Source organism: Pecten maximus, chromosome 3, assembly GCF_902652985.1.
Source record: "Pecten maximus chromosome 3, xPecMax1.1, whole genome shotgun sequence".
NCBI classification, from domain to species: Eukaryota; Metazoa; Mollusca; class Bivalvia; order Pectinida; family Pectinidae; genus Pecten; species Pecten maximus.
In genome coordinates this window covers 18,875,446-18,902,053 of record NC_047017.1, presented here as the reverse complement: position 1 = coordinate 18,902,053, position 26,608 = coordinate 18,875,446, and the positions used below count along the sequence as shown (strand labels likewise).

Here is a 26,608-nt window from a genome sequence, read left to right as displayed (position 1 = left end):
GGGCCCAATAGGGAAAATAGGGGTTTATCCTTTAAATCGCTATTTATCATAAAGTTATGAATGGATTTGAACCAAATTTGGTCTGGAATATCCTTGGGGGAAGGGGGGGAAAGAGAGTTTATATAAATATTGACTCTGACCCCCCCCCCCCCCCCCCCAAGGGCTTGAAGGGTGGGGCCAAATAGAGATTTGTCTTTATATCGCTACTATTCATAAAGTTTTAAATGGATTTGAACCCAATTTGATCAGAAACATCCTTGGTGAAAGGGGAACAGATTTTGCATAAATGGTTACTGTAACCCTCCATCCCATAACTATGTACATCATCGCTGGACATTAAGGGATAAACACAATTCTTATGTAAAAATAGGCCCAAGGGTCTTTCCCCACTCTAAGGGAATTAGTTTCTTTAAACACAACTATATTGTAAAAATAATCTGTAGGGTCTTTCAGTCCCTTAGAGAGTATGTGTATTAACAAATTGAACATGAACATTATTTTGACGTTTTGTCAAATCCAACCAGGTGAGCGATACAGGCCCCATGGGCCTCTTGTTTCGGAAAACAAGAGGCCCATGGGCCTTAACGGTCATCTGCCAAACAATTGTCTATATGCAGCCAGTTATGTTTCATTTGGTTTTTATCTATTTTGGCTCAAGGAGGATTAGCATCTTAAAGGCAGAATTTCAGCCAAGTTCCCAATTTTGGGCCATGTCCCTCTGTCCCCATGGGTGGGACAAGCCTCATTTATAGCAATTAGGATTGCCCTTCCCCGATGATGTTTCATACTAAATATGGTTGTGATCAATTAAGGCATTAAGAAGAAGCATTGTTAGCTCACCGGTTACGAGTAACTGAGATCTAATGCTGTCACCTGGCGTCGGTGTCCCACCCCAAGGGGTAAGTTTTTTGAAAGCTTGTAAGTCCATAAGTATACACATCATGCCCTTCTCAATTGGTTTATACATGCATTAGAGGTCTAGGACTGATGTTATGGCAAAATCATGCAGAAAAAATTGGGTTTTTTTTCGCATTTTACCATTTTGTGGACTTAACTTTTTTGGCACCAAAACTCACTTTAAAGTTTTGTGGGCAAGTCCAAAAGTATACACCTATCACCTTCTAATTTGGTTTATACATTCATTAGAGATCCAGGAGTGATGCTTTGGCAAAATCATGCAGAAAAAAAAAAGATTTTTTTTTGGCATTTTACCATTTAGTTGACTTACTTTTTTGACAAAAAAACTCACTTTAAAGATTTTGGGGGTTAGTTTTGGAAAGCTTGAAAGTGCACACCCTTCTTATTTGGTTAAAAATCCATTAGAGGTCTAGGAGCGATATTATGTGACATACAATTTCAAAATGACATGCTTATACATACATAAACAAGAGGCCCAGAGTGCCTATATCGCTCACCTGGATTTCATGATATGAAAAAAGAATGATGATTAAGTATATTTGTCACTGGTATTGCTATGTCAATATATCATAGGCATTTTATATGGGTACGTGAAGTTTTTATGCCAAAAAATGCTTTAATCCATGAAATAAAATTGACTTTTGGCACAACCCCATAGGGATAATACCACACAAATGTGAGTGATATCCATTGCTTAGTTTCAGAAAAAAGTTGTTTAAACCAATTGACCCCTTTTGACCCCGCCCTCTGCATCCCGGGGGGAGTGGGGGTCAGTTCCTTCCTTTATAAAATTTTGAATCCCTACCCAAAAGGATGCTACTAGGCAAATATGAGCGATATCCCTTGTTTAGTTTCAGAGAAGAAGTTGTTCATATCAATTCAGCCAAATTGACCCCTCTTGGCCCCGCCCCTCAGGCCCCCGGGGGGTCAGCCTCACCATTTGTACAATTTTGAATCCCCACCCAATAGTGATGCTACCAGGCAAATATGAGCAATATCCATTGCTCGGTTTCATAGAAGAAGTCGTTTATATCAATATAGCCCAATTGACCACATTTGGCCCCGCCCCTCAGGCCCCAGGGAGGTCAGCCCCACCATTTGTACAATTTTTAATCCCAACCCCAAAAGGATGCTCACAGTCAAATATGAGCAATATTTATTGCTTGGTTTTAGTGGAGAAGTTGTTCATATCAATTTAGCCAAATTGACCCCTCAGGCCCCCTGGGGGTCAGCCTCACCATTTGTACAATTTTGAATCCCCACCCAATAGTGGTGCTACCAGGCAAATATGAGCAATATCCATTGCTTGGTTTCAGAGAAGAAGTCGCTAATATCAATATAGCCCTTTGACCACATTTGTCCCCGCCCCTCAGGACCCTGGGGGGTCAGCTCCATCATTTGTACAATTTTTAATCCCCACCCCATAGTGATGTTACCAGGCAAATATGAGCGATATCCATTGCTTGGTTTCAGAGAAGTCGTTTATAATAAAAGAGCCAAATTGACCCCTTTTGGCCCCGCCCCTCAGACCCCTTGGGGGTCAGCCCCACCATTTGTACAATTTTGAGTCCCCACCCCATAGGGATGCTTCTGACCAAATTTGGTCAAATTCTGATGTGTGGTTATGAAGAAGAAGTCAATTGTTGACGGACGGACGGACGGACGACGGACGCAACGGTATGGCATAAGCTCACCTTGGTCCTTCGGACCAGGTGAGCTAAAAATAAATGCATAGTGTGCACGTGATTGCTGCCGCCGGTGAGCTTTCGCAATCGTTGATTGCACTTGTTACGCAAGATTTTGGCTTACTTCCCCAATAGGGACATGAACCATCTGTCCCAAGGGGCATAACAAGCCTCATTTATATAAATTATGATTGCTGTCTCCATATGAAGTTTCGTAATCCATTAAGGAGTAATGATTTAAAGCAAAATTTTGGCTAAGTTTTCCTTTTGGGGCCTCGCCCCTGTGTCCCCAGGGGTCACACTAGCCTCATTCATATAAAATATAATTACCCTCCCCTAATGATGTTTCAAACTAAATTTGGATGTAATCCAGCCAAGGGTTAAAAAGGAGTAGAGTTTTAATTAAAGCAATAATTTACCAAATTTCCCCTTTGGGGCCCGCCACTCAGTCCTCTAGGGGTCATATCAAATTCATTTATTTAAAATATGATTGCCCTTCCCTGATGATGTTTCACACCAAATTTGGATGTTATCCACCCAAGGGTTAAGGAGGAGTAGGGTTTTAAAGCAAAATTTCAGCAAAGTTCCCCCTTTTGGACCCCACTCCTATGACCCTAGGGGTCGGACCAGCCTCATTTATATAAAATATTATCACCCTCCCTGATGATGTTTGACATCAAATTTGGTTGTAATGTAACCAAAGGTTAAGATTGAGTAGGGTTTTAAAGCAAAAATTCACTAAAGTTCCCCCTTTGGGGCCCCGCCCCTCTGGCCCCAGGGGTGACACCAGCCTCATTTATATAAAATATGATTGCCCTCCCCTAACGATGTTTCACACCAAATTTGGTTGCAATCCAACCCATTTAAGGGTCAAGATGGAGTAGGGTTTTAAAGCAAAAATTCACAAAAGTTCCCCTTTTGGGGCGCTGCCCCTCTGGCCCAAGGGGTCAGACCAGCCTCATTTATATAAAATATGATTGCTCTTCCCCAATGATGCTTCAAACCAAATTTGTTTGTAATCCATCCAAGGGTTAAGGAGCACGGCGGACGACGACGGACGGAACACGATGGCTTTAGGTCATCCTGACCCTTTGGGTCAGATGAACTAAAAACAGATTTTTTAAATGTTTACGTTGATGGGCATCTAAACAGCAAATCCAGCCAAAACAGTTGATATTTTACAAGGCTATACATCCCTACTAGGGTGCAATTTAATAGAAGTAAAATTTTATATGTATTATGTCAAACTGTGGGCCTTGCTGTTGACATTTGATTTGTTCACTAGTTCGTAAATTTCAACAAAACATGAGAAAAATGCATGTTTCAGGGGGTCATAATTAACTCATTTGTATCGCATTTATTGTGCAAAACAGTCATGTCGTTTTGCTCACAAGGGTCTAAAGCACAAAATAGGAGCATTTGTTTGACTAGTTTGGACTTAATTATACATGTATGTATAAACACTGATTTTATTTAGACCTTGAAATGCAAATGGCGGTTGTGAATATCACACAATTATGGCATATAAGAAGGTATTTCAAACGTCAAAAATGTTCATATTAGATACTATAGAGAACTCTAGACATGGCAGGAAGACTGTTTTTAGGAAAAAATGTCCATCAGTTGAATTTGGGGTAAAAGATATATATTTCTGAAAAAGGCCCAAAACTCACCAGTTTCACAATTTGTCTTAAAAAGGTCATTCTTACTATAATCAGATGTCTTAAAAGTATGATATAGGAGCATTTTTAATGGCTGAAATGCCTCCATTTATGCCATATTTGTGTTATATCATCCACAGTCGCCATTTGCATTTCAAGGTCAAAACAAAATATGTGTTTATACCTACATAAAGTCAAATCCGGTCAAACAAATGCTCCTACTCTGTGCTATAGACACTTGTGAGCATGACAGCTGGGCTATTTTTCAGGTTTGGTTATTTTTGTGACTTAGAATTATTCCATGCTACAACTTACCCAAAAATAACTCTATAGAAGAAATTGTTAGCATCTACATCAAATTATTTGTGATGTTAAGACACTACATGTCAAAACAAACATTTTGGTATATTACATGGCTATTTTTGTGCAAATTTTAAGATATTTATTCGTGTTAGAAATTCAACATTATTCTGCTATATAGATGACCCTTAAGTTTTGGTGCAAGTGTTGAAAGCTATTAATTAATTAATTAATTAAGGTATTAATTTATCACTTGATAATTGAACTAGGGTGCTGATAATTGGCAATAAAATCCCTATGGAATTAAACTATCCCCTGCCGGAGTTAAACTAAAAGATTTTTTTTGGAAAAAATCAGAATTTTCAAATTTTGGGACTTAGAATATTTCTGCGTTCAGTTTTTGGTGCAAGTGTTCAAAGGTATTAATACATCACTTTATGATTTTAATAGGGTGCTGATATTTGGCAATAGAGTCCCTCTGGAGTTACACTATCCCTTCTTGGAGAGTGAAACTGAAGAAAAAAAGAAAAAAAAAACAATGCGAAAATGCTCACAGACGAATTATACCGTTCTACATTTTTCAAGGGAGACAACTCTCATAAGGATAATATTTTATCAAAAATTGAAGAAATAGGTCCAAAAGCAATTACATTCGTATTTAATATATTCATTCAATTTACAACAGCATAGCTTGTCTCCCGAACGTTTTTCAATAAATAATTTATATATATATAAATTGGTATGGTTTTGAAAATTGCATGAATTCACAAAAGACAATCTGATCAAGTAAACAATATAAATATTATTAAAGCAATTTGCGAAACCATACCAATTAATATATTTTAATTATTTATTGACAAACATTTGCGAGACGAGCTATGCTGTTCTCCAACAGCTCTTGTTGAACTTTGTCATCAAAGATTAAAATGGAGGGTGAAGGAAGAAATCTTAAGGAGAAATCTTTTGTGGGAATTTTAAGGAAAACCAAGCGCTGCTAAGTACCAGACACCAACAACATTAACCAAGTTTTCAAAATCACATAGATTAGTACTTAATAACATAAAATGACGACTCTAGTACAAGCGGCAGCCATACTAATTATGGTTTTAAATCTACTGCAACTTATAAATAAAGCATGGTCTTAAAAAAACACAAAACAATGACTAAATCTCCAATAAATATATTTATTAAATCTGTAACAATCGGCAAATTAACAACAAATTTTACACGAATTCTTCATATTAATTGTAACAAGCGATTGATGGCACAAAAAGAGTTAACAATAATTTGTCTGTTATTTTGGTATATATATTTCATATGCTCAATTATATTTCAGATTTCATATAGAATATATTATCAACAAACAATAAATATGTTCAGAATTATATATACCGTAATTTGAAAAAACAAACAAAATACAAACTGTATATGAAATATGATTATGCAAATTTGAATATATTATATAGAAGGCACATATTACTGTGTATTTCAATTTAAAAGGGCTAACAACATAGACAAACCAGTAAGAACTTAAAACAGTAAATCATCCTTTCACAAAAATAAAATGTATGTTTAAATTGTGCTGTATTTCCAATAATGAGTAATTATGTTCCATTGAAAACAAGAATTGGCTGATCTTATACAATACCAAAACTACCTCATGATAATAATACCACCCTCTAAGGAGTTTGACCTTCTCTTTGTATTGTATAAATTCTACATTTGGTATTTTAGTCATTTATTGGTACTTATTAGGATATTTTTTACACTGCATGTATCATTTTGTGCATTTTTGTTGCAAGCAGTGTATATGCTCTTGGAAGTGTAGCATTTTTAAAACTGCAAATATGAAAGTATAGTTTTTCGTTTTGCTGTGGTCCACTAAATTGTATTACAAAAGTACAGTGTATTCTGGCTTACTTGAATAGAAAACAATCAACTGAGCTCATTACTGAAGTTAATGTTCAATATATTTTATAACAGATATTGAAAATATATAGCAAATTTTGAAAAAAAAAAAAAATATCAAAAAATTGTAACAAGCGAATATTGCGTAGTAAACCAAAACCGAAAAAGCAGAACCTATTGAAAAAGATTATAAATTATCCCAAACAATCATCCTGTTTTTAACATGGGATGATATAACATGGCAACACAATGAATCCTTGGCCCACATTTAAGATGATCACAAGCTAATATGTGTAGGTGTATACACATAATTACTGATAAAATTTAATAACAGAAACCCTATTAGTGTGATAAATCTACTGAGAGATTTAACTGACCACAAAGCCCAAACACGATTTGTCCAAAAGCTTAATCTTAAAACTAACGAAACATATTTCCAAATTAGAATGAAAAAGGAATAATTATCAATATGTTACTCATATCTGAATATGAAATAATCTAAAGCTACTGGTATATAATTTGACACGGAAGCAGTGATAGACGTAAATCTCTCGTCATCTCCTTTGTTTTTAACTCTTTCACCCCTACTACCCATATTGGACTTCAATTGATGAATAAATGGCACAGTCCACTAAAGTTTCTTGGGGTAGAAAGGGTTAACTGTTTTCATTGTCATAATTCATTGTGAAATTTTACGTATTTAAATAAAAACAATTGAAAACCAGATATCATTGATTAAAAATTCCTATCTTCTCTAATTTGAAACATTTTTGAGGTTACCATGGTCACTGGCCAAAAAAGGCAAGATTTGAAGAGATTTGTTGATTCATTGCATTGCTTTAGTGTATATATATCCGTCATAAATACTGTAAATGTTTGCATCGTGTCAAAAGCTAGCACAGCATTCATAATTGGCATAATAGTATATTGAAAATTAAATCATTCAATATAAAAAAAAAAAATTTGTATGAAATACATGTATGAATTTGGCTTGCTATCATCTACATTTATGTAGGACATCTTGTGTTCCAGTACTCAGCAGTTGTGTTCTTAGGACATACATCTGAAACTATGTCACCGTGTCAACTATTTGTTTAACTCCTGATGACACTTTTGAGTTTTTAGTAATTTAAAATTCCATGGGTTACTTTTACCTTCAATCTCACAAGATAACTATTGTGAAAGGGAAACCTCGAATTTCAGAGATGTACTAATATATCATATACATGTACTAATTTAGAATATTTATATTTACACCTGATGTGCTATTTGATAATTCTGACAAATAATGCTCCATATATGCACAAGGGAAACTATTATGTGTTTCTGATTCCATAACGCCTTTACCCATTTACAGCATAAATTAGGCAAATCTTCATTTGATGGAATAACATCATATTTCCATCATTGAGTTCAGATAGAAAATGTCAAAATTAAAACCCGAGTACCAAATTAATAAGACAATGTTTTCACAGGATATTGATTATCAAATAAGCACAATATTATAAAACATGCATGTACATGAAAATGTGGTAGATGTGTTTCTAAAACAAGTTGAAGGGATTTTTACTCAATGACCATTTGAAATACCTGTTCAACCCACAGGAACTTGGCACAAATTCACATGGTCCAGATACATTTTGTATATGCATCATATACCAGGTATATCTAGACTGGGTTTGGAGTTTGTGACAAGTCCATATACAGTACAATACAAATATTTGAACCGGGGTCTGGGAGTTGTGCTAAGTTCCTGTGGTTCATTGATCGTGACAAGTCCCTGTGGTTCACCGAGTGTTTATGAGGGTCATATCCTGATATTTGGTCACTACAGGTGAGATTAGCAACTCTGAACTTAATCTCACAGGAAGAAAATAAATATAAACATACACGACTATGATCTCTCCATTCCACCATCTGACACTTTATACCGAAATGTACAACAGGCTGAACACCAGGTAGTGCATTAAATTTGTATGGAATGCCTTTCTGAGTTGTTTTATAAACATGGAGTGGATACACTAGATGTTATTGGAGAAGAAACACTAATTATAAAAGCAACACCAATCTCCAAGGTTATATTATCATAATACATAGGTTTTCAATATTATCATAATACATAGGTTTTCTATAATCTCAAATATTACAATTTTAAAGTCTTCAAATAGAATGCAAGGTAAATGTGCAATGTAAAATATTTCATTCATACTAAAATAGAATTGCATTGGAATTGTTAGGTACTTACATATACTGAAAAGTTAGAACATTTTAAATGCTTATATGATGGTAATGTATCATATATATATATTATATGGAGCTACAACCTGAGAAGTCTTAAGATTCTCCCATGTACAAAGAATATAAAGACTGATAATTCTCCCATGTACAAAGAATACAAAGACTGATAAGTCATTCTTACAGCGCATTCCCTTCATAGAAACTTAACAAAAATAAATTACCAGGGCCATTTACTACATACAAAATACAATACACTATTGTATTCGCTCTGATACAATCTTAACACTTCTGTCCATTTCTGAAACTAGTAAGGGCTGGGACAAGATAGGAATTCGGTATCTACAGAAAATAGGAATGTCATCACTTCACAGTCTCATCCATACAATAATGACTTGGACAAGTTACAGGATATCTTAACAGGAGCAACATTAGTGACGAGTTGCCTATCATCATATGAATACAAAAATATTATTGACTCGGGCATGTTCCCATGGATCACAGGTCTGGAGTAACATTATTGACTCAGACAAGTTCCTAACCATCACAGGAGTAACATTATTGACTCAGACAAGTTCCCAACCATCACAGGAGTAACATTGACTCAGACGAGTTCCCAACGATCACAGGAGTAACATTATTGACTCGGACGAGTTACCAACCATCACAGGAGTAACATTATTGACTCGGACGAGTTCCCAACGATCACAGGAGTAACAATTTTGTCTCAGACGAGTTCCCAACGATCACAGGAGTAACAGTATTGACTCAGACGAGTTCCCAACTATCATAGGAGTAACATTATTGACTCAGACGAGTTCCCAACCATCATCACTAGAGCTACTGGTGCCACGCCTCGTATGCCTTTCTAGGAGAGGGTCGCTGCCTGACCGTTTACGCACTAACAACTTGGTTCTTCGTCTGTAGATGTGTCCATCCTGATTGATGGCCCATATGTCATCGGTTGATGATGCTGGAATAAAAAAGAGCAAAACAATATATATGACTCAAGTGTTGCAATCGTAAGATTGGGAGATACTTTATCATGATACAATTAATATGTACACCTATACATGCCATTCCAATGATATCTAATTTAACCATACTTAAATCACCATTGTGGTGTAAAGACAATACCCGACAATATGACAATTGATGTGAGAATAGAAAGTCACAATTCAACCTTTTTTCACGGTAGAAAGAAAAACATTTTTTTCGCATATGTGATAAGTTTGTACCCTCCCTGATATAATAACCTTTGGTCACATGTGTAGTAAGTTTTCGTAATATTATCTGTTCGAAGGACTTGTACAGATTTATTATAAAGTAAAACCTACTAGATATGTATATAAACATCCCTGGAACTTTTCTCCAGTAGTCTCCTGTAGGATTCTCTGGCGTGACACCATACCGACACAGGATCTCACCAGCTGGATTCAGGGCCCAAACATTTCTCTCACTGATGGTGATCTGGTGGGCGAGTGTGCCTGTAAAATAGTGATAGATATTGACTGTTCACTGATGGTGATCTGGTGGGCGAGTGTGCCTGTGAAATAGTGATAGATATTGACTTTTCACTATAATTCATCATCTTCACAGGTCAAAATATAACTATAAATGAGGCCAACTAGATTGTGAACCTAATAGTTCAGTTATCCAGTAGAGAGAAAGACTGGAAGGTGAGAGTAGCTGAGAGAACATAGCATGCTATCTTTTATAGCCGTGATAACTGACAAATTATGTCATAACTTAACCCATAATCTGAACAATAATGTAAGCTTTTTGAATCTGATTTGAATATCCTTGAATGCAAATCTCTTCAGAAATGATTAAAATTGTACATTAAAGCAACTCTGACTGGAATATTTAGTTCATTATCATGCAGGTGGATCTCGGAGTGTAATTAATTTGGAATGATTTAATTAAGTCTAAAACCAAAAGTGAAAGATTTAGGAGGGAGAGTTTAAGCTGACTTATGTCCTCGATCATTGAGCAGGATGAAGCTCTGCTGGACACATAACTCCCTGGCCTAGTCGTAGGGTATTGATATGTGTGTAGGACCTACCTGGCACGTGAACCCAGTTTGTACCAATAGGCATACTGTCTGTGATACCTGTCCTGGTGTACACCTGGCGACGGTTGTCTATTGCCCACACCTGAAAAACAATTATGTAATGAAAGGTAACAACACCTAAAGCAAATGTGAATATAAAATGTATAAAGTTTTGCAAGAGAAAACTTTCCTTAGTACACATAACTTTGGTTGGCTAAAACTGACTTCAATATAATTGGATATCCAAAGAATTTTGTTGATTTTCAACACGCTTGAAACTGATTTTTAATACTGCCCCTTACATGCCATCCTTGAAGTCCTAAGGGGAATCCTTGGGCCCACTATATTACCCGTATACAATCCATCAAATCCTTGGACCAATACATAACTTTGAACCTATGGTAAGTGTAGCATCCAGCCCTTGAATTTGTTTAATTGCCCTTATACATACCAGCCACTATACCATCCAATCCTTGGGCCCACTACACTGCCCCAATACATACCATCCGGTCCTTGAGCCCACTAAACTTGGCCTATACATACCATCCGGTCCTTGGGCCCACTACATTGCCCCTATACATACCATCCGGTCCTTGGGCCCACTACACTGCCCCAATACATACCATCCGGTCCTTGCCTTGGGCCCACTACACTGCCCCTATACATACCATCCGGTCCTTGGGCCCACTACACTGCCCCCATACATACCATCCAGTCCTTGGGCCCACTACACTGCCCCTATACATACCATCCAGTCCTTGGGCCCACTACACTGCCCCAATACATACCATCCAGCCCTTGGGCCCACTAAACTTGGCCTATACATACCATCCAGTCCTTGGGCCCACTACAGATCTGGGAGAAGGTAGTCCCACTGGAGCTGGAGTCCACAGGGAGCCAAGCCTGTGTTAGGGAGTGTGAGGATGGGGCCTTCACACCGATTCTCTGGTACACTACTCCATCGCTGTCTAAAGCCCACACATTCATGTGTCCACATGACACACTCATCAGATGGACATCACCTGAGGAAAACAAGTTCAATATACATATCAATTACTGGTATGTAGGATCTGGTAAAATACATGTACATGGGATCTGGGAAATATACATATCAATTACAGGCCTGTAGGATCTGGTAATTAAAAAAAAATACATGTACATGGGATCTGTGAAATATACATATCAATTACAGGCTTGTAGGATCTGGTGAAATATACATATCAATTACAGGCTTGTAGGATCTGGTGAAATATACATATCAATTACAGGCTTGTAGGATCTGGTGAAATATACATATCAATTACAGGCATGTAGGATCTGGTAAAATACATGTATACATATCAATTACAGGCGTGTAAGATCTGGTAAAACATACATATCAATTACAGGCTGTAGGATCTGGGAAATAAACATATCAATTACAGGCCTGTAGGATCTGGGAAATCAATTACAGGGTTTATTACAGGACGAAATAACAAAGGGGGTAGCGATTGTTACAGGACAACGAAAATAGTTTTATTATCATTTTTACTGAAATGCAATATATGGGCTTATTACCAGGCATGGGCTTATTGCCAAATACATGGGATAAGGAATTTTCATAAGTTACAAAAATACATGATGTAATATCAAGTCCAAATACTTTGTTCTGAGATACATATTTGTCTACCGTTGAAATTAACATTGTAATTTGCAGCTAAGAAAACATTTTAATTTTTTTTTTTTGTCACAGTGTCTCTTCAATCAGATAGATTCATGTATATCATTGACAGTCTCCTTACCCAGCTGAAGTAAGTCCAGTTTGATCCACTCCGTGCCCTGAGGACACTCTTGTTTAACCCCACCTCGTATGAAGACAAATCCGTTCTCTGCGAGTCCCCACACAGCATCTGGGCATGCACTGATCCCGACCAGTCTGTGGCGGGGAGATGGACTCTCCACACCCTTCGTGTAACCAGTGGAGGGCGACAGTGTAAACACATCACCGTTGGGCTGTACACACCACACCAGGCCTAAACAGTAACAAACATAATTTTATACACAGGCTAGGTTTAAACTATGAAAAAGACAATGTCATATATACCAGGGACCAGTCTAGATTTTTGGGGGAAACTACATGTACACTTTTTCAGATAGGGGAAAGTTTGTAGATGATTTGGGAGAATTTGACAGTTGTCATTTGGGGTAAAAATTGTCATTTTTTTTAGAAAAAGTACAATAAACAAACAGTTGTTTATTAAAGTTCAGCAGATCATGGCTTTTGAGCACGGAATTTTAGATTTGATAATTAAATTAAAATATACAGAAATTCATATGCACTATTTTGAAAAGTTATATTTCTAAAAATTGACTGTAAGAAAATCACAAAGAGGGAAATTTGAACAAACAAAAATGGAACATGATAATTAAAACTGAATAAATAAAACAGACATTTCAAGGTACAAATAACGAGTAGCCCTAGTTTCCAAATTGCAGAAACCTAACTCTACATCTGAAAGGTCATACAGGAATTTATATCAATCACTTGCTATGTAAACAATAATATCCACATATGCAATCCTGTACATAAATAATTTTTTCTGAGAGTATGTGACATATTTCTTACCATGTTTTTGGTCGGATACAGAAGCTGACAGGATCTTCCAGGCAATGGAGGAGGTAAATCCAGCCATGTTCACCTCCCTCCAGCTGTGACCTATTACAGAAAGCCAAAGGTGAAATAGAATCGAATTTCAAATATGGGCCAAGAACCTGCTACTGATTCCAGATACTTTTTGATTAACAAGTACATTGTAGTCACTTCAGTGTTTTAACAAAATTTACCGCTGCGACCATGAACATGGATCAATGGCAATATTTTCTTCGACTTTGTCAGGTGTTATCCCAAAAACCATATTTCTTGATACTAGGCCTTTTGGTTCATTAGAAGAAGTTGTATAGTGTTTTAATGATTTGACCCCTATGACCTTAAATATGGGTCAAGGTCATTTCTTTTCACAAAATTTTGTCAGGTGCCATCCAAGGAACCTACCTACAGACGAGTTAAACTGTAGACATTAATATCATTATCATTATAGGAAAGTTATCAACCCATCACAAGGGAAGACGACTATGAATCCATTAAATTACTGCAGATATACATTTTCATTGAAGCCATCTATTTCATCATTCTATGTAGGTAGACTTTATATTAAGCATATGTCAATCCCACAGCCTTTATTTTGACACACAGTCAGTTCTATACTTGAGTAACTCCAGCCCCATATGTTTGCAGTACCCTATATAACTTCCTTATACTGCTCTGACAGGCCTTACCCAAGATACATCAGAACTTTGAGTGAAGTACCTTCTATACTGCCTCGACAGATCTGTAATGTATTTTTGAACTCGGGACACACCCACAAGCCTCCCTCTCCTGCAGCGATTAGTCCTCCTCGTTGAGTACTGAGAAGATGGGCCAGTTTCTGGGGGTCAAACTTCCTGGCTAGTGACCGTAATGCGTCCATAGCTGTTTCATCATGAACAAGTATTTCACTGACAGGTACCTAGGATGTAAAATAGATACTTTAACCAGAAATGGACAACATTAAACAGATTTAATGATTAATACTTATAAATGCACTGCAATATCTCACAAGGAAAATCTCTGATAAGATTTCTTATGGTATAAGAAAAAGGCATTATTTTGGCAATGATACATTGAAGTTCTCCATAATAACTAAAGGCAAGATCTGTAGATCTATATCAAAATAGCAAAGCGACCATTTTCTGATTACATTTACCAAAGAGTTAAAGGAACAAGAAGGTACTTTATATGGGAGGGCAAGATTAGCATAAAGTTTGTGTGGTCCTACATACCTGCCACCAACATTCCTGGCCCATGGGCGTATCCTTGGTAACCCCGGAGATGAACCAGATCCTGCCCAGTAGATCTATGCCCCATCCTATGTCTTTATCTCCAAAGGCCACATAGGAGAAGAGGGTGTCCTCTCCAACACTACAACACAACAAGGTCGTACCTTAATTAAATATAATATAGTACCTACATACCTATCTCCATGACTACAACACTACAACACAGCAATGTTGTACCTTAATTAAATACAATTTATTACTTTTATCTCCATTCCAAGGGGTACCATACTGGATACATTTGAGATACAAATTCATCTTCATTCAGTTCAAAGTCTTTACGTCAAAGTTTATATATGTGTTGGCCCCCCAATGTTAATGCTTAATACAAGATGTCATCATCATTAAGAATCATGTTTACATGACAATCTTATTAAGCTACACATACATGTACTTTTAAAATTTCATTGGCAGCTTAAAAAAAGGAAATAGAAAAAAAAAGACCCCATCCTGTGACCAATCTTATACTCATAAACAAAGGATTACTTGTAAATCTACAATATCGGAAATGTAACCCAATTTCAGAATAAGATTTATCAACACCATACCTATTCCAAATTATTCTGACAATTTATTAACTTTTGATAATGGTCTGGCACCAAAAAGACATATTTGGTTCAAAAGTGATGTAGTATACATGTACATACATTATACATGCTATGGACAAACTAACAGTGGAAAGGAGCATATTAATAACTACCGGTATTAAATGTGACCTAATTTTAGTACTTAATTATAATGCTATAACATCCCCAGAGGTATACTCGCATACCAACAACTATGCGTGGAAATATACACAAACTTGACAGACTGTTGGAGAAGCGTTAACAATAGAGATCTGTCCATTCCCGATTAGTTTCCGTTGATGACTAAAAGACAACAACCAATTAACATAGACCTCACTTAAGAGGGGCTATAGCCTTATTTGTGTTTGTATACATTTTCTGTAATTCAGTCCAAATACATGTAAGCCGTCCACTGCTGACATTTTTAGTATACTTACTGGTCATTCATTTGCCAGGTCTTGCCAGCTGGACAGAGGTCGCTGACCCCTTGGCGATACATCAGTCTGCACTCCTCTGTCACTCCCCACACAACTTGGTCCTGACACGCCACTTGTCTGAACCTCAGCGATTGCTCTCCTGGAACGATGTGCGACTTGAAACATGGCCGATCTTTGGACAGTCCACTCTGCATCTTCACCTCCCCAGTGGTCTTTATGTACCTGGATACACAATCGAACCAAACTATCACTGACATATCGGAACTGAATAAATCTTGGAAATACTGTGACTTTCTTCTTAGATATTGTTACATGTATTTGATTTGATATTCAACAAGCATTCTGAGAGTAATTCTAACACAACATGTGTCCCCTAGCGGCCCCCGCTAAAATTAGTAGCAATGACCTTGACCTTGACCCAAAAACCCTGAAACTTGAACTTGATCTGAAGCTACTCGTATTGAAGTTACATATCAATGTTCACCAACATACCTTGAAGCATGCCTGAGAAAAGTATGGAAAACTGAGTGGGATGACTGACAGACAGACGGCGAGGAAATTTACAGTCCCCAACGGTTTCACCAGTAAGGGACTAAAAGAAAGCTTTTACAGATATATTTGTATCAAGGGGTTGGGAAATGGGATGTGGCACTAATGATTGATACTTAATACGAGGGTCATATGAATTATCTATAAAGATATCTTATCCTACTATTATCTGTTTCGATGTATGATGTGTTTCAACCCTGAACAATCTGAAAACAACAAAAACAGCTAGGGTCGTATTGTTAAACCGCCCAAACAGCAGATTACTAGGAAATGAAATTTGATGAAGTCCCTTAAATTAAACCTTGAAAATCAGGTATTTATTAAAGATGAGAAATAACGTATAAGATCTCAAAACAATGAAATATATCTGTAATCTTGCTCTATGCCAACTCTACAAATAGTCTTACCAAGCACAGTTGTTGTCCACAGCTACAAACATTATATCCCGCACAGCCTCAACCCACTTCATGCCCTCTGGATGTCTGGGTGTGATTTTCGTCCCTGCGTGCACAGTGTTCTTGTAGAGACGCCATATGATATACCCAGACCTTGAAACAGCAATCTGATGACCAGAATCCTTGATCTTCTGCCATTTTAGGCGGCCCCCTTGTAGACTTGAGAAGTATACGTTACAACTTTTATCTGCCACCCATACATGACTGTGACTGATAGCGAGACTGTTTAAGTTTCCGCCTGTCGTCGCTTCTCCCCAATTGTTGATCAGGGAAAATGGAATGCTCTCACTAGGGTCTGGTATCGTTACTTCTTCCTTGCCATCTTTCACTTTTGCTGTTAAACTTTTCGCCGCCTCTGACGGAGAGGGAGTCAGAACACCTGTTTTTCCATATATATCCTCAACTGACACATCTGGAGTTTTATAGAAGTATTGTCTTGTATTGTTCATCAAATCATCCATCTTATCCTTAACAGGTTCCCGAGAGATTTCTTCTTTTTTCTTCATTGAGTAGATGCTATCTTCCTCTTCTGACTCCTCAACAACCAAAGGACTTTCGGTAATGGGCACTTCCCTGGAATCTGGAACTGTACCTGTCAAAGTTACGCCAGAAGAGTCTGGCAATGAACTGGATGTCACAGTTCCACTCGAAGAATCTGTGGAGCTTATTAGTATGTTTTTAGCACCTTGAGAAATCACAAATTCACCCTTTCGTTGTTCAGTATCATTATTTTCACTTTGGATATTTTCCATATCTGATATCAAACTTACTCCGCGGCCACTCTCCTGTGAACTTTTTACAGAATGGTCTCCAGTAACCACTGCTCCTTGAATCATTCTTGAATTGATGCTCTTCTTATCAATACCTGAAGCACTAGCCTCGGCTTCAAATCTGCCAACAGTAGTGCTTTCATTCACACTCTCATTGTGCTCTTTTTCCTGACTGTTCTCAGCCTCTGTAGCATTTTTTACCTCTGTCTGCATGGATTGGCTAGGAAGATCTGTCAAAGTTCTCTCGAATGACTCCAACTCTTTAGATATTTCTCTGAATTTATCTACGTTCTCTGGTTCGTCCATTTCGAGTGGTTCACCAATAGGATCCTCTGACTTACTGTCGGGACTGATAGACCTTGGCGATTCCTCCTCTATTTTTTCCTCGGGGTGGATTTCTGTACTCACAGGGGTTGTGACCTCGATGTCTTTACTCTGAGATTCCGATTCACCTGTGTACATCAAACACGGAAATGGATGTAGAATATAAAAACAAAAATACCTCCACAGTAATTCATGCATACATGAAAACCAGACCATTTAGAAACATTATCTGGGCTCATTTATCGTGGTCCAAACAATTTGATTGGACCAGAGTTGGTTGTTTATGAAACAAGGATGGATAGTATTGCAACAGCAATACAAAGTCCCCTGCCTGAGCTAATAGTGCACCTATTCATTTTTGAAAAATGAATTTTCGAGAAAAAAAATGTGGGATGCACAACTACATGTCATACTGATCATGTATACCAAGTTTCGTTAAAATCGGAGTAGTACTTTAGGAGGAGTTGTCCGGACAAGCCTCAACCAATGAGAAGCTGGCGGCCATTTTGAAAAATGGATTTTCGAGAAAAAAAATGTGGGATGCACAACTACATGTTATTCTGATCATGTATACCAAGTTTTGTTGAAAATCGGAGTTAGTACTTTAGGAGGAGTTGTCTGGACAACTGTTGCGTGACAGACAGACAGGCGGATGGACAGACGGATGGAGGGTAAACCTAAAGTCCCCCCGTTTTTCAAACGGCAGGGGACTAATAATGATGGACCTAGTGATCGTATGTTGCTTTCAGACCAACAGTGACCATGACTTTCAAGGTCTGTATTGACATCTACAGGCCTGTCAAGATTAATGCCTGAAATGTTACAGCTGAAAATTGAAGAAATCATATTGTCCACATGAAAAAACATTCCCCAGGTATATCGATATTACTAACATTTCCTCTTTATTAGCAAATAGCCTAAGAACAAGTTTTACAGATTACATACAATGTGTTCTTCATTTTGAGAAATTGAGAACATTTTTACATGTGATGCGTAACTTTGAAAGCATTTCACTCGACGCTCCTTGAATGCTTTTCATTGGTCACCTTTGACCCTGTTTGTTTTCTGACTACCTTTGCCTTGGAAGTTTTTTTGTCAATCTATATGAAGATGAGCCTATTTTTAAAAAAGTGCAAAAAAATACTAAACAAATTCTTGAATACTAATTAAAGATTAAATCTATTTGTAAATAGAAAACAGAAGTCCCCACTTATCACACTGAAAAAGTAAATGTAGTGACTGGCAGTTCACTGAAAAAATTTGAAGAAATAATGTTTTAGGATAAATATATACATTGTAGTAATGTCATCTTTTGTCATGTGTTTCACATTATACATACCATCTTTTTCCTTTGTCTGTTTTTTCTTCTTCTTTCCTTTCTTATGTTTAGGAGTGAAAACGATATCATCAGTTGAATTCTTGTTTTTTAAAACTTTGTCCAGTTTTTCTATCATGAACTTTGGTTGTGGACTTGTCGGCTCCTCCAGTTGATCCTCACTACTCTGTGACACAGTATCCTGTATATCTTTCTCATTGTATTTCAGACTTGTATCTCCCTCAGTTCTGATCGAATCTGTACATATCTCTTCTGCTTCAGTATCAGACATAGGGTCACTTAAAAATGGATTAAACCTACCTGTATATGGGCTAGATTTATACGTATAAGGTTTTTCTTGAGAGACATTTTCTGTTTTTGGAGGAATGCCTGAAAATATTTCAATAGTGAGAAGGTCAGGAGAATTTAATTCCACCACAGGCGGTAATGTTTTACTGGGACTATCATTTGACTTTACGATTTGTGATCTATCGATTTCTTGTGTGTGTCCTCCTTCAACCTCGTCATCATGTCCAAATCGGTCCATTGAGGAGACAAGATGAGATACAGGGTTATCTGCCCCTGTCACTTTGTCCAGTACCTTTAACTTGTCCAGGACGTTCTCCTGTAGGAACCTGAGCGGAGACTTGGACGGCTTGTCAGATTTAGGTCGGACATCTGGATCTCTAGTATTGTCTGTAGTGCCTTGCTGGTGTTTTTTATTCCTCACTGCATCAGCTGCCAGCTGTCTTTCTCTTACAAGACGCTCATATACACTCTCTAGGGAAAACAAAACAAGATGCTCATTAGACACCTCTACACATTCTCTGGAGAAAACAAGACAGACACCTCTAGATCTACACGCTCTCTGGGAAAACAAGACAAGATGCTCATTAGACGCCTCTACACACTCTCTGGGGAGAACAAGACAATATTCCGATCAATGTGTCAGATTGTATAGCCATAGCTAGACATTGGACAATGTATCAGTAAAAAGATATTAGTAACACTACATACTTAAATGACAAGTATATACATGTAGGAATGTAGTTAAATGGTATCTTATTAATCATATACTTAAATATGTACTTGTTGGGATGAAAAACTCTCTTTACTCTAACAGTCTATCAAGAGCTTTGTATCATTTCAATTCAATTTTACTCCTAAAAGTCATTTGAAGGTTATTTCTATTGACTGCGACATCTGACAATGGTATATTCCTTCACTAAATTCCATCAATATTCTTATAGGAAGCGATGATATTAACTGCTCTGAAAACATACCTTGTTTGGCTAGAGGCTTTAAACCCAGTCTTACTACATTTCTGCTGGTATTTCTACGTAAAATAAAGATGTCGTCCTTGGTTACTGCAACTCCTACAAGGATGCCAAGTCGTGCTTGACTGGCTACGACAGTGTTATTGTCAGGGGTTGAGCAGATACAGATGGCTACTGGACCATGTCACCAAGTACTTGTCTTGGTAAAGGAGAAGTTTCCCAAACTGCTGGTCAGATGACTTGAGCTGTGTTCGAGTTTGGCCCTCATATGGAATTATGGGAATGCTCCGATGAGTCTGAGACAACAAGTCCTTAAACAAGTTAGTGTTCAAGACGACTCCATCAATACCAGCTTTCCAAATACGCAGACCAGGACGAGCTGCATACAGTTGTGCATCTTCTGGCTTACACAGACCAGGGATGAAACAAGCTCCATAGCTACCAAGTCTGGGAAAAGACAAGCAATTATCAGCAGTCTGTTTATGTATTTATAATTCAATAATTTCATTCTATATCCTATTAACACAGTGAACAACTTCTAATGGCTTTTTAAAAACCCATTTTCAGTTATCATCCCAAATATAACTTGTTGTATACATATAATATAAAGGGATTTCATGTTGGAAATTTAGAAATTTATCTCAAACACAGGTATATCTTTAAAAGGCTTACATCTTCCTGTCCTTTTTGCCGACTTGTACGAGATTGTTGTCTGTGAGATTCGGCATATAGACGAAGGAGCGGTGAATTGTGGAGACAAGCAGAGACTTATGTGCATGGTGGAGCTGTACAATCTCCGACTGTTTCTCCTCAAGTGAAACGCTTGAGCCGCATCGCCTCTGTTCATGTATTTGTATTGTGTTAGATATGAATAGTGATTTGCAATTCCAATATACTGTACTTCAGTTTGAATAGTATTTCATCAAATCATTGACTTTCATATTCATGTAATTAAAATCATTTTTATTGGAATTAAAAAAACACTTATTATATAGCTTAATATATAGATTCCTCTCCCTCAATGTACATAAAAACACTTTAAAAGCACAACACAATTATCCAAATTGTGGTTCATAAACAAGTTTAGTGTTAAAAGATGTATTTTCGACAGATCTAGACTTTCACAATTTTAATACATTACAATATTTGTGCTAGATTGTAAATGAGTTTCTACATGTAACTGAAACTATTTTTAAAGACAAACATTTAAAACAGAATGCTCTTGACTCCGAGATATTTAACATATATATATATCTACAACTCTATTATGTATCAGATTTTATGAAACAGTATGACTAGTATTCAGATTTTGTACCTCATAAAAGTCAACATCTGTACACACTACTAGACCTCGTTTGTCACCACTGAACAGTTTCATTCCATTGAGACTCCAGGACAGACTAGTGACACTGCTGTGGTGAAGATTCCGCACCACAAACTGTTGGAGCTGTAGAGGAAGGTCAATAATTATGGTATAAATACTAATGCTCTTGGAAGATATAGGCTATACAAGTCACGATGAGTTAATTATTAGCGGACATGATTGACCGAAGACAGCTGTCTTCAGTTGATGCATGAATGTTATGCAAGTTTACCATGTGTAATCAATGTGTCTTAAACAGTCTAAAGAAGAACAGCAAAAATAAACTTTTTGAACTTTGACCTTGAAGTCAGGGTCTGTGAGTGATATATGCTGTCAAATTTGTATATATTTAAAATTTCATTAATACATCTAATAGTTTAAAATTAGGAAAAGAAACAATGTTAACACAGTGTCTCCCTTCATACAAGGAGGACATAAATACTTGTCTGAAAATGGAAGTTACCAACCTGTTTATTCTGTCCTGGTAATGAAGATGGCAGCTGGAAAATATAAACAATACCACCATTTGTTCCCATGGCAACCTGACTGTCTAATCCTTTATGTAGCTGTACAACACTAATTGTGTCATTGTTGGACTGAAATGAAAAAAATATCCAGTTTACAAGTGTATAATTATGTATTGGTAATTATAACAGGAAACATTGCAAGCTGTAAGTGCCTGCAACAATGGTTGAGTTTTTTTTCAAGCAAAAATAGTACAATTTTCCCGTAATCCATATACAGGGTTTTTTCTTACTGGCATAGGATGGAGCCATTTTGGGTCTTTTGAGAAGAAAATTGGGAAGGAAATTTTCAGGATTAAATTGTAAATTTTGGGAATTAAGGTTAAACATGAAATAGTTGCAAATGGGGGAATAGAATATCAATCATAGAATGCCCTCAAAAAGAAAACTGTCACCAATAATTACAGTATAAGAAGGTCAAAACCAACATGACTTTGACCTTATCTCTGTCCTACCCACATGACTTGGACCTTACCTTTGTCCTACCAACATGACATAGACCTTACCTCTGTTCTACCAACATGGCTTGGACCATACCTCTGTCCTACCAATAAGACTTGGACCTTACATCTGTCCTACCAACATGACTTGGACCGTACTTCTGTCCTACCAACATGACTTGGACCATACCTCTGTCCTACCAACATGACTTGGACTTTACCTCTGTCCTACCAACATTACTTGGACCTTATCTCTGTCCTACCAACATGACTTGGACCATACCTCTGTCCTACCAACATGACTTGGACTTTACCTCTGTCCTACCAACATTACTTGGACCTTATCTCTGTCCTACCAACATGACTTGGACCTTACCTCTGTCCTACCAACATGACTTGGACCTTACCTCTGTCCTACCAACATGACATAGACAATACCTCTGTCCTACCAACATGACTTGGACCTTACCTCTGTCCTACCAACATTACTTAGACAATACCTCTGTCCTACCAACATGACATAGACCTTACTTCTGTCCTACCAACATGACTTGGACCTTACCTCTGTCCTACCAACATGACTTGGACCTTACCTCTGTCCTACCAACATGACTTGGACCATACTTCTGTCCTACCAACATGACTTGGACCTTAACTCTGTCCTACCAACATGACTTGGACCTTACCTTTGTCCTATCAACATGACTTAGACAATACCTCTGTCCTACCAACATTACTTAGACCTTACCTCTGTCCTACCAACATGACTTGGACCTTACCTCTGTCCTACCAACATGACTTGGACCATACCTCTGTCCTACCAACATGACTTAGACAATACCTTTGTCCTACCAACATGACTTGGACCTTACCTCTGTCCTACCAACATGACATAGACCTTACCTCTGTCCTACCAACATGACTTAGACAATACCTCTGTCCTACCAACATTACTTGGACCTTACCTCTGTCCTACCAACATGACATAGACCTTACCTCTGTCCTACCAACATGACTTTGACCGTACCTCTGTCCTACCAACATGACATAGACCTTACCTCTGTCCTACCAACATGACTTGGACCATACCTCTGTCCTACCAACATGACTTAGACAATACCTCTGTCCTACCAACAGGACTTGGACCTTACCTCTGTCCTACCAACATGACTTAGACCTTACCTCTGTCCTACCAACAGGACTTGGACCGTACCTCTGTCCTACCAACAGGACTTGGACCTTACCTCTGTCCTACCAACATGACTTAGACCTTACCTCTGTCCTACCAACATGACTTAGACAATACCTCTGTCCTACCAACAGGACTTGGACCGTACCTCTGTCCTACCAACAGGACTTGGACCGTACCTCTGTCCTACCAACATGACATAGACCTTACCTCTGTCCTATCAACATGACTTAGACAATACCTCTGTCCTACCAACATGACTTAGACAATACCTCTGTCCTACCAACAGGACTTGGACCTAACCTCTGTCCTACCAACAGGACTTGGACCTTACCTCTGTCCTCAGTTTGTGTTCTATAGTCCTTTTTTTCAGGTCAAACACAAACACGAGTCCAATATTACAGCCCAGTACAATATAGTCCTCATTAGCATCTATACAGGTAAGGACCAGATCACACTGGATAAGCATTCCCTTCTGGGCCTTCCTTGGAATGTGTGACACCAACTCCTCCAGGGGCTCATGTTCCCGAAGTGATGACAACTCTTCCTGTTTGGTCTCTGCAGGATCAACAGGGTCTGCACCCTTGGAACTGTCAGACTTCACCTCAGCTTCCATCTTTTATAAAATCTCATTCTGTAAAAACATTTTGGTATATAATAGTTCACAATACTGATGTTGAAATAAATTGCTCTTGAAATCAACACTCGAACAGAAATACCATTATCACTGCATCCATTATTCAATTTTAAGTAAAACCTAATTTCAGCACTGGAACAATAAATTAGCAAAATAAATTCACATTTAAATATCAGTTTACTGTGACATTCCATTGTACTACTTCATATATAAAGTTCATGTAACTAAATTACAGCTTTTTATTCTTTTTACCATTGTATTACTATTATGCAAACATCAAGGAACAGGGAAATATTATTAGGGGCAGGGAAATATTATTAGGGGTATAAACACATTTATTGAGGAAGAGAAAATTCTTGATTTGTTATAGATGATTGTTTTATAGTCCTGTATCAACAGAGTCTGTACCATATTCAACCTAATAATTAAGCACATTCCACCTTCACAAAAATCAAGAGGCATACAATTAAAGCAGTTATTTCTCTTGTATCTTTTTAAGATAGTCTTTATAAAAGATTGTAGAACAACAAGGTCAGCATTAATTTTATGGGCTTTAATTTGGTGCATCAATCATCTTTCAAATGGGAAAAGTCTATGCTATTATGAGGGAAAGTACAAATATTTGGTCCGATACCAATGTATCTGTACTTGATGACTCTTGCTCTATTGATACAATCAGTTTCCTGGAGGCCATTCCATATTGATTCTGTATATATATAAGTACCACAGAATCATGTAAAATGCAGAAATCTTGTTGTATTGTTTCAGTGTTTTATCAATAAATTAATAAAAAGAAGATGACAGAATCCCAGGCTCCATTACAGAAACAACTGTAGTTTGATTCCCCTTTAGTAAATCAATATGCGACAGGTTAATTTTTCATGTTATATATAGTACATCAGAACACATGTAGTCACAATGTACTGTACATGTAGCTTTATAATACATATACATATATACATACAATGTAGATTGGAAGCTATACATATATAATAATATATATTATAATACCAAACTGGGGTACTAGGGTCCATACTTTTATTTCTGGTTGAAGTGCAATTGTACACTAAAAGTGACTCAGTACCAATTTCCTGTTCATTGATATTTATTGATTAAAATATCAAACTTTACCTAACATCAAAGTACTTAAGCATGACAAGCTATATTTCTTTCTCTATCATTACTGAGGACCATGACATGATCCACATGTTACTGTACTGAATGTCATTACATGTCAAATGCTTTGCTCGACAAATATGGACTGATAGAACTTTCTAAAAGCCAAACATCTGTTCAAACTCAACCTCATGACAGAAAAAGAGAAGTGTAGCAATATTTTTGTTGTAATTGTTATCATTAATTGTTAAATAAATGTAGTAGATAAAACTTCATTTAGGGCAAAATAAAGAAAATACGTTACACACAGTACCATGCATCAATACCCCATCTTTTCAATGTTTCTTACATTTAGCCTACTTGTCTATTTTTTGTATGGATGAAAAATCGTAAATCGACATTAGGCCATTATAATCCTATCTTATTATACGTATACCACTAGTATCCATAAAACAATGGTTACGTACACTAGTTACGTTGCTTCCTGACAGACCATTTGAACAGCTGAAACTCTAAGAACGAACATAACATAGAATCATTTTCCTGCATTGATAGAATTTGTGTAATATGTTATCTATTTCGCGCTCGTTAAATAGATTTCAACAACAGTAAAATGGTCAATAGTTCAAGGTTGTCCTACCTTTGCTTGTTCTGCGAATAAAAACCCGTGACTGTGAATAGTGAAAATGGCTTTTCCAACTGGACACCTTGGGCACACATGAAAACTCCCGAGAGTTCCGAGCGTACTACAAAATGGAGCATGCTAAACGTCGGATAAATTTGGAAGTACTAAAAATAAGTAAAAGCACCTATTTAGATATACATTTTATATGCATATCTTAGTAGCTACATTATATCTATTTTTGTTGAATTATTTGTTTTAAACAACTACTCGAAGGCGACATATTTTACCATTTCCTCTTTTAATACCAAATCACCGAGTGATTTAAGAATCTTCCTGATTTTAGGGTATT

At 37.2% G+C, this 26,608-nt stretch overlaps 1 protein-coding gene across 1 annotated transcript; it reads right to left on the bottom strand.

Annotated features, from left to right (window-relative positions):
* Window positions 1-5,728: 5,728 nt before the first annotated feature.
* Window positions 5,729-26,346, bottom strand: LOC117323463 (tectonin beta-propeller repeat-containing protein 2-like). The gene is given in 18 exon segments (XM_033878695.1): window positions 5,729-9,680; window positions 10,045-10,194; window positions 10,773-10,863; window positions 11,589-11,782; window positions 12,542-12,772; window positions 13,366-13,455; window positions 14,107-14,305; window positions 14,619-14,757; window positions 15,676-15,897; window positions 16,632-17,901; window positions 19,113-19,868; window positions 20,372-20,517; window positions 20,519-20,812; window positions 21,038-21,204; window positions 21,681-21,812; window positions 22,196-22,324; window positions 24,216-24,515; window positions 26,275-26,346. Coding segments are annotated over 17 exon segments (4,656 nt in total). The 5' UTR covers window positions 24,498-24,515; window positions 26,275-26,346; the 3' UTR covers window positions 5,729-9,516.
* Window positions 26,347-26,608: the final 262 nt, after the last annotated feature.